Source organism: Aulostomus chinensis, chromosome 8 (genome assembly GCF_037954235.1).
Source record: "Aulostomus chinensis isolate RoL2024-O1b breed Wild chromosome 8, RoL_Achi_v1.0, whole genome shotgun sequence".
Classification (NCBI taxonomy): domain Eukaryota; kingdom Metazoa; phylum Chordata; class Actinopteri; order Syngnathiformes; family Aulostomidae; genus Aulostomus; species Aulostomus chinensis.
Window position 1 is genome coordinate 25,094,362 of NC_141327.1, and position 17,453 is coordinate 25,111,814.

A 17,453-nucleotide genomic window follows, 5' to 3' on the forward strand; every position below is an offset into this window, starting at 1 on the left:
ACACACATATATATATAATGTATGTATGGGGATATATCCCTCAGAAATGCAGCGTCTGATTCTGATGGCACATTTTCTCCTTTAGGAAAGGCAAGAACATTTTGTCATAAATATTTCAACGTATTTCTTCCCGCGTGAACCGGGTTGGTCATGACCAGCCTGTATTTGCACAGTCTTCCTTGGTCGCTGCACATTTAAATCAATACTTGCCCCACAATCTTATTACTCGTATGAATGTATAGTTAGTGTCTGCACAAATAAAATGAAGGCGCTTTCTGCAGCCTCAGCAGCCCAACACAGACGCTGTCTCTGTTCCTTATTCTCGGCCCTCTTTCTTGTCATGCTTCACAGCCAAAGCCATAAAGAATTCAAGGTCTGCTCTCTGTATTAAAGCAACATTTTCTGCAGATTGATTTATGTTAAGGAAACTGTATCATTTTAAAGAGCGGAGGCACGGTGTATCTAACTGTTCCTGACTCCGCTGCTGCACCTTCTGAAGTGTTTGATTTCATCCTCTCAGGGGGATATACAGTAATTACATTGAAACTATTCAGCAGTGTTTAGGGATAAACTGCTTTCAGATGTTTTATCATAATATTTGTACAGTCAGCAGTATGGAGAACAATTAGACCTTCTAATGAAATATAATAACAGGCAAGTATGAAGGTCTTGAAGTCGTGCCAGAATCACTCTGTATATCTAAATATGTGGGGACGATTTTCTCCGGCTGCAAGGGGGAAAGAGTAAGATCCAGTTATTTTCAGCAGGTATAAAAATGTGTTGCTGTTTCTCTCAGTTTGTCTGTGCTGCAATTAGACGCCGCTGAAAATCCTATTTGTCTAATTTCTGTTTAAAATGTCAAAATAATCTCAAGACACAATATTGCAGCATTTCATCGAGAGACAGGAACTAATTTTCTTACAGGTCACTTGTGTTTAAAGGCATTTTATGGAGCTTTTCACAAGATTGTAATTTGTAAAAAATGAAACAAATCCAGATTTTCTTGGCTCCTTTTTCTCTCTCAGGCCCTCTTGAGCGCAAGGTTTCCTTTTCTACCAGTTCTGGATGGATCTCTTGCATTATTTATAGGTGCTTGAATTTCATTTCTGAGGGTAAATAACAGTGGTCAACAAAAGCAATCTTGAAGTTCCAGCTCTGCAGGAAAACATTGCTTTACTGGCGTCACAAGAATAACACACAGCAGTTGTAAGTCGAACCAAAGTGTTCCTGTCACAGTGAACTTGACCTGTGACCAGCAAAACCCTTCTAATCCATCCTATAGTCCCAGTAGACATGTGGTCCAAATTTAAAGAAATTCCTTCGTGGCTTTTCCAAAATATTGCATTGCAAATGATTGCTGCTGGAAGGTGATACCTTGGCCAACAGGGAAAATAACTGTGACTTTCTATCGACTTGTGTCCTCAGTCCAGGCCCGTGACAGCAGCACACGCCCTCTCTCCTCCACCGCCACAGTGCTGTGCTCCGTGCTGGACGACAACGACAACCCTCCAGAGTTCATGCAGTCGTCTTTCCAGATCAGCTTGCCAGAAAACCTGCCCCCAGGGGTCATCCACACCGCTCAAGCCTCCGACCCAGACCGCGGAGAGAACGGGACTATACACTACTCCATACTTGGTAAAGACCACAGATAATTCCATGGAATCCTATTGCAGACATGTCCTACCTTACAGATCCTATCGTAACCGTTTGGTTCCCATGGTAATAAGGAATAGGACCTGAAGTGGGACAAATCCCGTCAGAATGATTCTGTTTGTTACCACGTGTCTTATTTTCATCCTAGGTGAGGACTACAGAGGTCGCTTCACCATCAACAGCCACACAGGTGTTATCAGCGTCACACAGATTCTGGACCGCGAGGAAAAGCAGAATTACACCCTCACCATAAAGGCCCGTGACTATGGCAGAACTCCGCTCAGCTCCTCCACCCAGCTCCAGTTGGTGCTGCTGGACCAGAACGATAACGTCCCAGCCTTCACCCGTAAGTCCTACCACGCCTCTGTCGTCGAAGACCTGCCAGCTGGAGCCGAGGTCCTGCGTGTTGTTGCCCTCGATCCTGATGAGGGTTCCAACGGGGACATAACCTACTCACTCACAGAGGACAGTAGCCAGGGGGCTTTCACAGTAGACGCCTCCACAGGTGTGATCCGGACCACCAGGTGTCTGGACAGAGAGAGCAGGGCCCAGTTCACTCTCAAAGCTGTGGCTACTGACGGCTGCAGTCAAGGACCACTCAGCTCTGTGGCATCAGTGACCGTACAGGTGGAGGACGTAAACGACAACGTGCCAGTTTGTGTCCAGAATCCCATCAATGCTTGGGTTTCCATGAGGACGCTTCCGAACCAGGTAGTCACCACGGTGGCGGCAACAGACAGCGACCAGGGAGAGAACGGGACGGTGCAATTCTTTTTGTCCGACGAGGAAAATCTTTTTGATATCAGCGAGACTGGAGAGATTTCACTGAGGAGGCGAGTGAGAGCAGGTTTCTCCGGGAGGAAGCTGCAGGTTGTGGTTTCAGACCGAGGACAACCGGTGCTCAGCTCCACCTGCCTGGTGTTTATCCACCTGAAAGGAGAACAAGAAGGACTGCAGTTCACAAACAAAGTGTACAATTCCACCATCAAAGAAAATAGCAGAGCTGGTAGGTGGAACCACGTCCATTTCTGCCGGGGGGAGGGGGGCTCTGAGAACATGACATCATCATCAGCAGCATATTCTGTTTATTAAGGCACCTGGATTGCAAAAGTTGATGCCAGTGACCAAACCAACAGCAGACAAAGGATCACATACACCATCTTCAGTGGCGACGAGAATCACATTTTCTCCATCAACCGTCACACAGGTAAGAAATAAAACTGGGTTTTGAGTTGCACTGCACACACCATTTTCTCATTCACTGTATTTTCCTAGTTTCTATTTTAAAGAAGGATCATAGCTACCAGCCGGATTTGACTGTGGGCCAGATAATCCGCTGAATTCCTTCGCAGTACTGAATTGTTGTATATAAATATGTCAAGTGGGTTGGCAAGTGGAAGCGACTGCTTCAGCCTCCAACGTCTCAGTCATTTTCAGTGTTTTTAATTTTTTCCCCCACCAAGTTAATCAATCACTCCTGCACATAACCTAATGCCATTGCTAAAGGTACCAAATATTCAAAAAATATCTAGTTGTACTGACGTAGTACCAAAGTTGTGTTTTTCTTTCCATTACTCACAATCATTTTCCCAGATATGGTCAAAATTGTCAACCAATAGAAAAAAATTAATCCGTTTCTTAACGGAATTAAGTTTTACTACAATTGTGGAAATGAGAAGCATTTTTACTGTATGTCTATAATGTGACTTTTAGCTTGCGAAAGAGCTGATATACGACACGACTCTCTTCCTTGTGTATCACACCTGTAGGTGAGGTCCGGGTGCAGAAAGATAACTCTCTGGACTATGAGGCGGGCCCTCAGATCGAGCTGGTGGTGCTGGCTGACAACGGGCTGCAGGAGGCTCACTGTAGGGTTTCTATCAGCCTGCTGGATGTCAATGACAACGCACCCATGTTTGAACACAGCGGCTACAGAACAGCTGTGTGGGAGGGGCAAGTGCGCAACACCTACATCATGCAGGTAGGACCGGGAACATTCAAAACTCAGAGGGTTGATGATGACATGATCCAGTTATGGCTAAGCGCTTCCATTTTTGTCTCCAGGTGTTTGCTTCTGATGCAGATAGTGGGATAAACGGGCAGATTGAGTTTTCGATCCTTTCTGGTAACCATAACGACGCATTCGTCTTGGACTCTGTTCGTGGGATTCTTGCTACCAATGTGTTGCTGGACCGTGAGATCACGCCTTCCTACAAGTACACTGACTTACTACATTAGCTAGTATTTTGCTAGAAATGTTTGTATTAGGGCAGCACAGCGGTGCAGTGGTCAGCACTGTGGCCTCACAGTAAGAAGGTTCCGGGTTCGAGCCCCAACTTGGGCTCAGGATCTTTCTGTGTGGAGTCTCCATGTTCTTCCTGTTCCTGCGTGGGTTCTCTCTGGTACTCCAGCTTCCTCCCACAGTCCAAAGACATTAAGAGGGGACGAGGCTGATTGATACTCTTGACCGTAGGCGTGGCTGTGAGTGTGAATGGTTGTCTGTCTCTATGTGGTGGCCCTGCCATGGACTGGCGACCCGTCCAGGGTGAACCCCGCCTCTCGCCCAAAGGCTGCTGGGATAGGCTCCACCCCCCCATGACTCTTAACAGGATTGATGGATAGATGGACGTTTGAATTACTGGAAAAACAAGACGCCAATGTTTGCCCCTCGTTAACTCAAATTTAATGATCATTAAACTTTGTGCAAGTGAGGGATGCTGCACAGGCCAGAACAGAACCCATTAAATTGCCGGTCAGATATGTTATTAAAACAGCAAGAAACAGCAGGTTTTTAACTCAACCATCCCCTCTCCAGCTGCATTCCTGTTTTTATATTTTTTTTCAGTTGAAGGGGGTTTATGAGTTTAAATTGGTTTAAATGGGAAGTGACTCCTGTGTGGTCACGGTGTGAGCAGCCAGCGTGGAATTTCTGAGGCCAGTTTTATAAAACCATTCTTAACACTGCTTACATGCAAACTAAGTGGTTTTAGATATTCCACAATTAACTGTCACTTGCAAATTTCCAGTTACTTTCTGAGTACTGGCACACTCCTGCACAGATTATTTAGTTAGTGAAGCAAGCCTGCTGTAAATGAGCAAATGTTATGGCACAAATCGCAGTTAGCAAATTGATGCCAGGGGCCTTTGATGCCCGCACAGTGCAAATCAAACAAAACTCCTTTACACAAATAAAGTCCATTATAGCAATAAGAATCACTGGTATTTACCATCATTATTCGTTTACTTCCCTACCATTACAGGCTGGTTCTGCAGGCAGCCGACAGGGGGAACCCTCCTCTCATCAGCACCACCACCATCAGGGTACTGGTGGTGGACGTCAATGACAACAGCCCTGCTATTCCCCCCATGGAACCTGTGCTCATAGCAGAGAGTGAGACCACTGTTGTTCTCTTTGAATGATCATGATAGGATCTTACTAGAAAATATAAACTGATGTGCTGGAGTTTAAGAGGATGTTAAAGTGAAGTCTCCTTTAAGTCTTGCTTCTCGTCTTCCTACTTCAGATCTACCTGCAGGTTACATGGTTGCCCAGGTGACAGCAAACGATGTGGACCTCAGCTCAACGATCACCTACAGCTTCGCAAACAACAGTAGCACAAATAGTCCCTTCGCTATTGACCGGTACACGGGTGTGGTTTCTCTCACTCGAGCTCTTGACTATGAGGAGCAGAAAGAGTATAGTGTGACCATCGTGGCGTCTGACTCCCTCCACCAGACAACCGGAGAGGTCAAAGTTCAAGTGCAAGACGTGAACGACAACGCCCCAGTCTTCAGCCACGTCTCCTACCAGGTAGAGATGAGTGCCAAGCCACAAGCAAAAGTGAATGCACCCTTATTAGTCACACGGCTTTTAATTTTCATATGTAGATATGAACAATTTGAACACTGATCTGAGCAGAAAAGGGTTGAAAGCTGGACTTTGCCACTTGCAGATGTAATGGCTCATTACAAAGTCACAGATTTGGGATAAAGGATCACAAGGTTCTCATAGTGATAGTAAATAATTAATACAATGTCTTCATTTTCAATAAATCATCAAGTCAGATCTACAGAGTTCTTGTTCTATAGTTCAGAAATGTAGAACTGTTCCTCTGAGGAATCCTGTCTGTAGTAAAGTTCAGGGGTAAAGAGTTACAGAGGGATGTAGTTCCATGCAAGAATGCTTGATAATCTTGAATTATCTGACACTTTATAAATTATGGTCAATTAGAATGTGCACCATGATACACAAAATCCATGATGGCCTTGCTGCAGACAAGACTCAGTATTCTTTTTTTGTTTCAGGTGGAGTTGTCAGAATTGGTTCCAGCAGATACGTTCGTTCTGACAGTGTCCGCTACTGATGTCGACTCTGGTGTCAATGGCAAGGTCACCTACCGACTGCTCTCATCGCTTTTACAAGGCTTTTACATCCACCCAGACAATGGTGCGAACACCTCCGCGAACATACACATTTCCTCGACGTCTGAGTTTTGTGCTCTTTTCTCTTACTGCCTCCTCAGTTTAGGAGTTGTGGGTGTCGTTTAGTTTGGTGCACAGGGAGAGAGATTCAGCAGCAGGGATGGCAATTACAAGTCCCTGGGATACATTTTCTTCAGAGGAGCCATGCCTATCATCGTATCTCCCTTTTATAAATCCTTAAACCCAAGAACAAAGATAAGTCCTACAGAGCTGAAACCGTACCAGCACTTTGTGCTGGCTTGTCTTTTTCATTTAAGAGTGATTTATGAGCTTCTATCTTGTTTAAACCCCAAAGTTTAATATCAGAGAACTGTATTTGTGGTCAGGAGCACTATTGGAAAGTTACATTTACAGAAACATCGAACAAAGTGCCATAAAACAAAACAAAAAATTTAAATGGCGTGGTGCTTTCTGTGGTGTGCCTAAGTTTTTCCATACTTTTTATAATTATTTCACAAACAATAAATGATATGGCTTTAGGAGAGATCCTCAGGCTTAATGAAGTCATCTTGCAGAAAAGTTTAATTGGCAGTGAAGTGGAATAATAAAATGGATGGGCACCACATTTCATTGTCATCCAAGAAGAACATTTCGTCTTATAGTCAGCACATGGCATTCATTAAATACTAGTCACACAGGAAATGATCGTTCATTGCTATAGACTATGATCTAACTCTCCATATATTATGGCACAGGCAGCCAGAACTGTTCTTATTCTGCAGGGAAACACATCCAGAAACAATTAATTTATTTGTCAAACCTTCTGCTCCATCAATTGAAAACAATTTTATTGTTTTGCTGAGACCAGATGGCAAGTCATTCCAGCAGTTTCTCTCCTTTGATATTCCAAATGTAAAGACCTGACTATCAGAATAATTTGAACAGAAAGCAACACTGTAAAAAGATTTATCTGACACTGATTCTCAGCTCTGTTAATCTGTTTAGCTCTTTGGGGCTTTGTGCCACTCTGCACCCCAACAAGCCATGCAGTGGCCGAGTCTTTGGGTGGTGCGTGGGTTTAAATTGTCATTTTAGTCCTTCCTGACCAGGCCTGCTGGAGCTCCACACTCTCTTGCTGCTGAAGCTCACTGTGCTCTCATGGTGGTTTATTGTTTTTTTGCTTATCCCCTAGATTTTAACTTAAGGTATTAATTAAAGTACAATCCCCTTTTTTTTTTTTTTTATTCTGGTGTCAGTCTGTACTCTGTTGCCTCCCATTAGGTGGGCTGTAAAAGGAACAGCAGAACACAGTATCACCTTATTAAGATATTATGGCAAATGTGTTAACAAGTAGGCGCCAATTTACACACACATAAGCATTAATTTAGAGGCGTGATTCTGACCACAGGCGGAATGCACGTTAAAAAAATAAATGCTCTCCTTTATGCTGTCAGATACCACAGAGAGATTAGTCTCTCCTTAGCGTGATAGATGCTGCACTATGTTCTCCAGCGACTTGGTCTACTGCTGAGTGCTGGACAGGAAGCCTACTGTGTGACCATCAAAGCTTTTCGCGATCAGCCACAGCTTAAAATCAACTCGATGAGAGGGACATTGGCATATCAAGAAAACAATACCATGACCTGAAAGACACTACAATGCTCTGGTGGGCTTTAGGAGGTGCCACAATCATTTTGTTCATTTTTAAATAATGTTCCCTCAACGGTACAGTAGTACACGACAATACGGGGCTTCAAGTTGCCAGAAAGGCGTACTGGATTAACGGAAAGGATAGAAATTGACTCTCAAGTGACTGGAGAGATCATCTACACCCTTTTAGGTGACCCTGTATTTTTGAGAGTGGGAAACAAGTTGGCTGAAATTTGTGCGGACGCCTCGTTGTGCACAGTCATTAGATCATACAGAAAGTAATTTATCTTTGAACACACTTTGTTTTGCAGGTTCTATTTTCACCAATAAACCCATAAAGGCCATCACAAACAGCAACCCAATCCATCTCCTTGTTGAGGCCAGAGACGGAGGGGATCCAGTCCGTTCTTCAGTCACCTCCGTAGACGTGCTAATTCAAGACACCAACGATCACGCACCTTTGTTCCACCAGGACATCTACACCCTAACTGTCCCTGAGGACACACCCACAGATACCACCCTACTGACGCTCTCGACAGAAGACCAAGACTGGATCCCAGAGAATACCCATTTGAACTATGCCATCATCAGGGGAAATGACGAGAAGCGATTCTGTCTGGAAGTAAAAATGATTCAGTTTGAGAATCAGATGAGAAATGTGGGCAAACTTGTTCTGTGTAACCCGTTAGACCGTGAGACCACCGAGAGCTACGCTCTGACGGTGATAGTGTCAGACCGAGGAACACCTCCGCTGAACAGCTCTGCTGTCGTTATGGTGAGCGTCACAGACTGCAATGACAATGCCCCGGTCTTTTCCCACACAGAGTACCATGCGCAAGTGAGTGAAAACAGCCTCGTGGGAACCAGGTTGGTCCAGGTCAGTGCTCAGGATCCTGACCTGGGAACCAACAGCCTGCTGCGTTATGACATCATCTCAGGGAACAGTAAAGGTCACCTCAGACTGGACCCTCAGTCTGGCATCCTAGTGGTGAACAGCTCACTCGACTACGAGGAAGACTCAAAATACACCCTCACAATCCGAGCCTCTGACGGCGGTGAATTATCTGAAGATCGAAAAGTGGCTTTTGCAGTGGTTTTTATTACAGTGTTGGATGAGAATGACAACTCTCCTTATTTCTTGTTCTCTGCTTTCAACTGTTCAGTGCTGGAAAACCTGCCAGTGTTTACCCACGCCTGTTCAGTCCACGCTGTCGACAATGACTTAGGCCCCTATGGACAGCTTACCTACTCGATTGTGTCCTCCTGCTTCATGGACTATGGTAGTGGCAGCCCTGAAAGAAAGGAGGCGTTTGCCATTGATCCCCTCACAGGCGACATTCACACCAGGCAGACTTTTGATTATGAACGCGAGAATGAGTACTGCTTTGTAGTGGAAGCCAGAGACAAAGGTGACAAATCAGCTACAGTGAGAGTGCAGATGACCATCAAGGGAGTTGATGAGTTCAGCCCGGTCTTCACCCAGAAGCGGTACCACTTCCTTCTGCCAGAAAATGCCAAGTCAGGGGAGACAGTCGGGTTCGTAATGGCAATGGACCATGATGGAGGAGTGGACGGAGTGGTGGAGTACTCCCTTGTGAACTCGTCACCATTTTTCTCGATAAACAAAACAATCGGTGCCATCTTTGTGTCGAGCCCTGTATTTCGCAGACGGGGCAGTCACGCCCGTGAAGACCTGGTGGAGCTGGTTGTGTCTGCAGCGAGTCCCAGATTGGGCTCCAGGACCACCACCTGTCTGGTTTCCATTAATATCTCCAGCTCAGCGGAGGCACTCTCTGGGGCGCCTCTTGATGCACACATGGTTAGTCTGAGTGTCTCACTACTTATATTCCTACTTGTCCTCATCCTTTTTGTGAGCTTGGTTCTTAGTTACAAAATTAAAGAAGCCTCCATCCAAAAGGCTGCTTCCATTGCTGCAAGCTTGAACCATGGCACAGGCTCATTCGGCAGGTCCAATGGCCAAATAAATGGTGCCATCTCTCTGCAGGAGATAAAACGTCCCAACCTCATAGTGACCAAGAAGGACATATCTAACCCGTACACTCACTCAGACTCCAGCGGCCGTGGATCAGCAGAGGGTGAGACAGCTGAGGACCAGGAGATCAAGTGGATTAATGAGTATCCTTGTTGTAAAAGAGATGAACTTGCACAAAGGAATCAGACCTCTGAGATCTCAGATGTTGCCTTGCCTGGGGACAATGTCTCCATCCACACTATCAATGTAGGGCCAGAGCAAATTTTATCAGTCGACAAATGTTTAATCTCAGGAATGGCCAGCACAGAGAGCCTCTTCCACTTCAAGGAAGAGGGAGGAGGTGAAGGACTACTCCCAGCAATACTCAGGGTGAGGGATTTGGAGGAGAGCATGGGGACCAAAGGGTACGCTCCCCTTTCGGAGGCTCTTGCATCTGCAGATTCTCTTTCTTCTCTTCTGTGTATAGATGAGCAGCTGCAAGGTAGCTACAGCTGGGACCACCTCTTGAGCTGGGAGCCACGCTTCCAGACCCTAGCCTCCGTCTTCACAGATATCGGGATGCTCCCTGATGAGGAGCTGCAAGGCGGCCGCGAGGGCTTAGCAGCAGGGTTTAATAGTCTCATGCATCCGCCACCTCTTATTACAGGAGTGGCTCAGCCTGGCATTAGGACTGTACCTCCACGGAAGCCAACTCGTGTGCCAAGTCTTAGCAGGATGCCCTCTTACCGCAAATACGCCTACTCTCCCTTAGCTAGGAACACTGGACTCACCCCTACAGCCATGACTCCGAATTTCTCTCCATCGCTGTCTTCGCTCACAATGAAGACCCCCAGTGCTTCACCTGTTGTCTCAGAAACTGGAGTGGGGGGTATCAGACTGGATTCTGGGCCCCTTACTGCAAGCCTTTTGGAGGCAGAAATACAAGTGTAGACATGAACATTGACAAAACTGTGACATCGAGCCTGCTCAGATACCTCCAGGGGAAATTCACAGTTCAGTTTAAGATTTTGGTTCATAATCAAGATATCAGAAAGATTTTGCTTGAGGACTGATGGGTTGAATGTAGTAGTGTCACTACTGTGGATTAAGGTTCCTTTCATAACTTCTGTTATCAAACTAATATTTGGAACAGAATAGATTGACATTATATTCTTATAATGTACAACTTTTAAAACAGCAGATTTTTCAGTCAGCTTGTAAATACTAAATGTTCTTTGTAAAAATATGTTTACATGTGCACAAAATGAAACACTTTGTTATTGCAGTTGGTTCCAGACTTCATAGGTTTTTTTTTGTTGTTTTTTTTCCTCCAGGCTGGTTTATCGTTAATGACCAAAGAAAAGCAATATTGTTCTGTGGTTATGTCTCTTTCTCTGGAATAATAAAAAACCAGGAATTTAAATTAAGCCCCCCCTTTTTGGCTCATTTGTCATCAATATATTCTGCCAATAAAATGCTAATAAAATCGGAACAGAACTCATTTTATTAGTTTAATCGGTGGACCCTCCGTCATTACAGTTTTCAGCCTGTCAAAGTGTGAAAGTCCAGGTTAGTGTAGGAATCACACAATTATTTGAAATAATATGGGTGCAATTCAGTGCGGGATTACTTTATTTTGATGTCACCAGGATTGCGACAGATTTTCACAAACCAGCACCAGAGTTCTGGTTTTTGCAATGTTTGCTATGGAAACAGTCTGTTATCTTCTAATTTCCAGCAATTATACAGAGTTTTAAGATGTTGTAAACTTGCAAAAAAAAAAAAAAAAATTGAAAAATAAAATGGGGATGACATAATGCTGATATTATTTTGGGGTCATTTGTACAACTGTGAATGTAAGCAGATGATGTTACGGTATCAAAGATAATATCTTTCCATAGAATGGAATAAATCCAAATGAAAATATTATCTTGTTCTAACAGCCATTCTGGTTGGCCGACCACAGTATTTTCCTAAACAAGCATCCAAGGTGAAACAATTAATTCATACTGCATTGCATATAAAAACATTTTATGTGGTACTTGTGTAACCTTATCACAAATGAAAATTCACCTGAGGCTTAACTGAAACGATTTAATTCCTTTTGGATTGAAATTTTACTTTGAAAGTTCCGAACACAGAAGACGTTTTCCAGTAATTTCACACTTTAATACAGTACGCATTCATTATATGTTGTCTTGTGTGAGTGCAGCCAGTTTTTACATTAACCTCTAAAATTGTAAAGCAATATTTTTGATGTGTTGTGTGTGTTTAACCCTCAGCTGTATTTGTCCTCAGGCAGCATTTGCACCAGCTTTGCCAAGAGTGACACAAGTATCAGTTTTACAACGCTTACATTTTACTCTAGAATGATTCCAATGCTCAGTATTTTTTTCACAATGCTGCTTGAGTGCAAATGGTTTCCTGCTTGCTCCTGCAACTGTTTGGTTTCTTTTGCCACGTGGCCGAAGAGTAAATGAGACTTTTGAGGTTTCTGAAATCACTGTACTCAGGTGTTTTTTCATAATTTTGACTGTCTGATTTTAAAATCGCAGTGTCTCATAATTTTGTAATTATTTCTCAATGAACATTATGCATAGTGCTAGTATTAATGCCTGCAAAGGCCTCGAAAAGAAAAGCTAAGCTAACTAGCGGCCAGCTGGTCTCCATACTGCACACAAAAGGAGATTCGTGTAGCAATCTTCTCGTCCGACTCTGAGAAGGTTGACAACTATTTCCCAAAAAGTACCTTAAATTTTGATTTTAAATTATCAATGTCAGGAGCAGAAACAGAGAGAGCCTTTTTCCCTTGACAGTAATGAATCAGAAATTGTTCATCTTTTTTTTTAATATTCCTGAAAACTGACTGGAGTCACAACAGGTTTTTTTAATTCTTTATTTAGGAATGGGAGTCACAACAGCTTTAAGATATTTTACAGATAATTTCTCTTTTGTTGCCTATACCTTTTGCTCCAAGATTAAAGAAATACAAAGTAATCCAGCATGGCTCCACTTGGTCTGCTGTTAAAACAAATGTGCTGCCCCTCAGGAAACATATGAGCTGAGGAAGCTGAGAAGCTAAAGTCTTTATCAGATGGTTTCATGAAAGATAATAAACAGTCAGCCCCCAAACCATACAAGCCAAGTGTGTCCTGCATGTAGTCACGGAGAGGTGCACAATTATTTATTGACTCCGCTTGGCCTCTCCCCTGCACCTCAGTGGGTTTTGACAATCTCCACACTCTTTTGTATTTGTGATTTCAGAAAGTCCTTGGCCTCGGGATCATGGCGATGGAGAAGGTCTCTCGCCATATCAGGTGATCTGGCTAAACAAGCTTCTGCGTCTCGGAGGATAGCTCAACGGTCCCAGCAACTGGGTTTAAAAGCTACTCGGTGGATCTTTATCGAATTCTGCCTGTCACTCAGCCAGACAGCAGCATTTAGAGAAGTGGCAGGACACATTGCTGAGGGGGGTACACCACAGGGGGCGGAATGTTTCAGGGGGAACAAGACCTTAACAAGCTTGGGAACTACAGCTGTAGAGTAACTTTACTCTGATCATCGTTGTACATGCTTATATGTGTTTGAGTGTGTGGAATATATAACACATGGGCAACATACAGCTGGTACATCCCAGTCCGGCCGCAACCTCCTAAAAGGAGGAAAAAACAAAATGCAGCTTAAAAGCCCAGAGGACACGACCTCTGATTGGCTCGGTAGCACATATTAGTTTAAGAGTCCGAGCCAGTCAGATGAGGTGGCATGTTACCGTGTGGTACTCATGAACTTTTTTCAAACTATGTTTCCTGAAACTTCTTGTTAAGGAACCGTAAAAGTTTCCTGCGGCCCACTGTTGTTGCGTTTCCACCGCAGCTCTGGTTCATCTGTCGCACGATTTCTGCAGTGACTCCATCTCCAGTGAAAAACCATCCCCAAGAGCCATGGAAGCACAAACTGTGAGCTTTCCGCTGCACAGGGCCACAAGCACTCATCCAATCAGAAATGTTCAGCATTGCAGACCCCGACCCCAAAGTTAGTGAACCTTTGGAAAGTGCAACCCCGCCGATCAGAGAACAACAACAAAAACAAACCAACTGTAACCCCCCTGCTTTGGTGTTCAGTTGCGGCGAGTGCAATCAGCTGGTGCATTCCGTTGAACCGACTGGCTCGTGTTGGCCCACGCTCTCGTTTTCTAGTTTGTTTGTTTTTAAGCTGAAATTAAAGTGTTTATATTGGAGGATTAAAGCAACATGGACGTTACCTGACCCAGCACCTGAGAGTTTTTAAATGGGGCGTGTTTGGTCCGTGTGCGGTTTGTTTTGTTGCTGTAATGGTTGTTTCAAAGACACCTATTTGTGAGTACTTGAGAGGCAAAATTCGGTCACCAGAACTACAAAGTCTCCTTGTACCTTTTCTGTGTTCGTTGCCTTCTAAAGGCTGTGAAATTGCTCTGCAGAACTCCTGCAGTCTCAAAGCAAAAGCAGAAAAGCCTTTCACTTGTTGTCCTGTGCTGTCCTCCCCGAGGCCAACAACATTAGATGTTTCTTTTCGGGTAAAAGGGGTTCTTTTCCTTCAAACAGTCTGTTTGTTGCTTCTCCCGACTAAAGAAACAGTCATCAATGAGAACAATACCAAAATCGACTAGTATCGCTGGAAAGAACAGATGTGGGCCGGCAATCAGAGGGCTGGAAGCAACAATTTAGAGGTCTGGAAGCAGTCTGAGGCTCTATTTAGGCATTAGCACTGCATAAAAACATGCTGCCCCCTCATTCATTTCAATGAGGCCACTGTATTGATGCAGCTGTGTTGCAGAGGCAAGAGAGCCGGAAAAGGTTTTTGAACCTGACTCAACTTGTGCAGCAAAGCAAATTAACATCATTCTGCAATTAAGTGAAATTGCTTCAGTGGAGGATGAAATATTTGCTGCAGTGATAACTTGGTTGTGAAGTCCTTTCACCCAGCCTTGTTTTTGAATATCTTAGAGGGCTTTATTATGTACAATGGCCTTCGTCAATTATTGTCTGTGATTTTGCCCTTTAAGAGGTGTAGATTCTCAAACTCAAGACTGCTTTTTTTTTCAGTTAAACTGGGGTTTCTCAGGACCCTTCAAAGGTGTGGGCATGCCTGCCTCTGGAGGCCAACCCAAGAGCCAAGCATGGCGTCCTTCAACCAAAAGTCATTGGGATTTTTCATTGCATATTCATTTGTTGCCGAAAAACAAATTCTGCGGCAAATTTAAATTTGTAAAAACGTGCACATTTTGTTTCACAAGATAATCTTCACAATTGAGCACCAGTTCATGATTTTTGAGTATAAATGCAGCAACGTAGCCGACAAAGCCAGTCCTTATTCTCTGAGCGAATTATGCCGTCTGTGACGGGGTAACCTCTGTTGTCTTGTTAATCCACTCGTTAGCAAACTCAATTTTACTGATGTGTTCTATTCATCAGGACAAAACAATGAAATCTTGTCTAAATCACTGGCCTTGTTTCAGGTATTTAACCCAGAGCACATTCAAAAATCCCGTAGACTTAAAGATGAGGGACGCGCACATTCAAGAACAGCATGTTGGTAAATGTCTTGATTTCCCGTCAGTCAAACTGTTTGGTCGGCAAAGCCATGATAAACAGACAAAGTTGGACCAAGACAAACAATGATCTCCTACCTTCACAATAATACACACTCATCTGTACTGGATCATCACATGTCAGATCTGGTCAAGGCTGAGCCCCCCCACCCCCTGGAGAAGAAAGGAAAATCATCATCTGATGGTCCAGTCTGATAGTCACTTGGAAGAGGAGGCACAGTGACAAATGGAAGCCAGCTGTGTTCTTATCCTGGCTTGTATTTCATATTTATCTCTATTTGCATTCTATTGAGATATTTACTGGCCTCTCAACAAGTTCTACATTGTGGTTTCTGGCTTGTAGCTCAGGGGACTTCAGGCTGTATAACGCTTTGTTGGAATTAAAGTTACATTCACTTGGCAGGGACTCAGTCAGGAATGTGCAGCCTGACTGCAGCTGATTTTTTATAATAAATTGTTTTTAAACTGTTCTCATATCCAGTGTTCAAGAGTTTGATGGGTTCTAAAATGTTACACCTGGCTCATGCCAATATACTGAACATACGTGGATATATTTTTCTTCGTGTTCACTGTGTGTTACCTCGCGTACACAGATGAGTCAAAGCATTCCAAGGATTGGTGTGTAATAGAATAGAGTTTAAATACATAATGTTCAGCTCCTGATGCATCCGTGAGAGAGACGAGCTGACGTACTTTTAATGGTCAGATTGAAGGCTGGAGTTGGTGGTGCTGTTGCACTCTACTGGCTTTTACTGATAGCTGTACCTAAAATGCCATTGACATAAAAGTAAAATGACACCATATCAGGAGCATCTCCCAGTATACACCAGTACTGTTCAACACACTGGCAAATAAAACATGGAATTCAATGTAATTGCAGCAGTCTGATCCTGCTTTGGGATATTCGGTGCCAGAAGTTATGGATCTCGACCGACGAAAAAACATCCATACATCAGTAATGCAAACCACCTGATGCGAGTGAAGCTGTAACAACAGCATCAAGGACCTCTTCCTTGGTTTACTTGAAAGATAGTATAAGTTATGTATAGAATGCAGACTGGGGAGGAAATGTTGCAGAAATAATAACCACTTTTTTTTTTACTTTTTTTTTTTTCTAATTTCCTACGCTGACAGGAGTTGTGTTTTCAGTGCTGATCTGAACAAAGAGGCAGTTCAGGATGTTTTTGTTTCTTTCATTGTGAAATCGAACAACTGTGCGTATTGTAAATCTTTTTTTCTTTTTTTTTTGGAAGTTATCAGACATGTCATGAAAAACAGTGTTGACGTGTATGAAAAGGCCGAACAAAATGTACAGTTTAATATCGATCTGGAAAGAATTATGCGCTTTGTGGATCAAAATCTGATTTTTAAGGGCATCATTTACAACCTCTGCTGAGGAGGCAATGTAATCAGTGCAGTGGTTGGTCTGCCCGTCAGCAGGAATACTCAGAATATTTGAGAATTGATCTAGATTGACGTCTTTTACGCTCATGCAGTAAACTACAACATCATATTTGGTTCAAATTCACTTAAAAACCTATATAATTTCGGCACTATCATCGTGCTCACAGAAGTTTCACATATCTTGCAGCTTTCAGTGAAGGAAAGACTGACTTTGTAGAGCAGGGCCATGCTGGTTGCTACCCTGCTGCTCACGATAATGCTAACATGCTAATTTAGAATGGAACCATCCATCCATCCATCGTCATCTTCCGTTATTCCTACACATTAAGGGTCACGGGGGGGCTGGAGCCTATCCCAGCGTCAACGGGCGAGAGGCGGGGTTCACCCTGGACAGGTCGCCAGTCCATCGCAGGGCCAACATAGAGAGACGAACTCACATTCATACCTACGGTCAATTTAGAGTATTCAATCAGCCTAGTCCCCAATTGCATGTTTTTGGACTGTGGGAGGAAGCCGGAGTACCCAGAGAGAACCCACGCAGACATGGGGAGAACATGCAAACTCCACACAGAAAGATCCCGTGATGGAGCCGGGGCTTGAACCCGGAACCTTCTTGCTGTGAGGCCACAGTGCTAACCACTGCACCACCGTGCAGCCCCTAATTTAGAGTGGAACCATGAATGCTAATTAGTCTGAAGGTACTGGATCACGGTGGTGCAGTGGTCAGCACTGTCACCTCACAGCAAGAAGGTTCTGGGTTCAAGC

At 43.9% G+C, this 17,453-nt stretch overlaps 1 protein-coding gene across 2 annotated transcripts in view; it reads left to right on the plus strand.

Annotated features, from left to right (window-relative positions):
• The window catches only part of dchs2 (dachsous cadherin-related 2), a 28,991-nt gene extending 17,342 nt beyond the window's left edge, over nt 1–11,649 (plus strand). Inside the window, exons 12-20 of one of the 2 annotated variants that reach the window (XM_086211892.1) lie at nt 1,426–1,635; nt 1,802–2,659; nt 2,765–2,860; nt 3,423–3,634; nt 3,718–3,869; nt 4,914–5,044; nt 5,178–5,464; nt 5,959–6,100; nt 8,037–11,649. In XM_086211892.1, the coding sequence (XP_086068018.1) occupies nt 1,426–1,635; nt 1,802–2,659; nt 2,765–2,860; nt 3,423–3,634; nt 3,718–3,869; nt 4,914–5,044; nt 5,178–5,464; nt 5,959–6,100; nt 8,037–10,648 (4,700 nt within the window). In that variant the 3' untranslated portion in view covers nt 10,649–11,649. Of the gene's footprint in view, nt 1–1,425; nt 1,636–1,801; nt 2,660–2,746; nt 2,861–3,422; nt 3,635–3,717; nt 3,870–4,913; nt 5,045–5,177; nt 5,465–5,958; nt 6,101–8,036 lie in introns of both variants that reach the window. The other variant, XM_086211891.1, reaches the window with a different exon arrangement.
• Nucleotides 11,650–17,453: the final 5,804 nt, after the last annotated feature.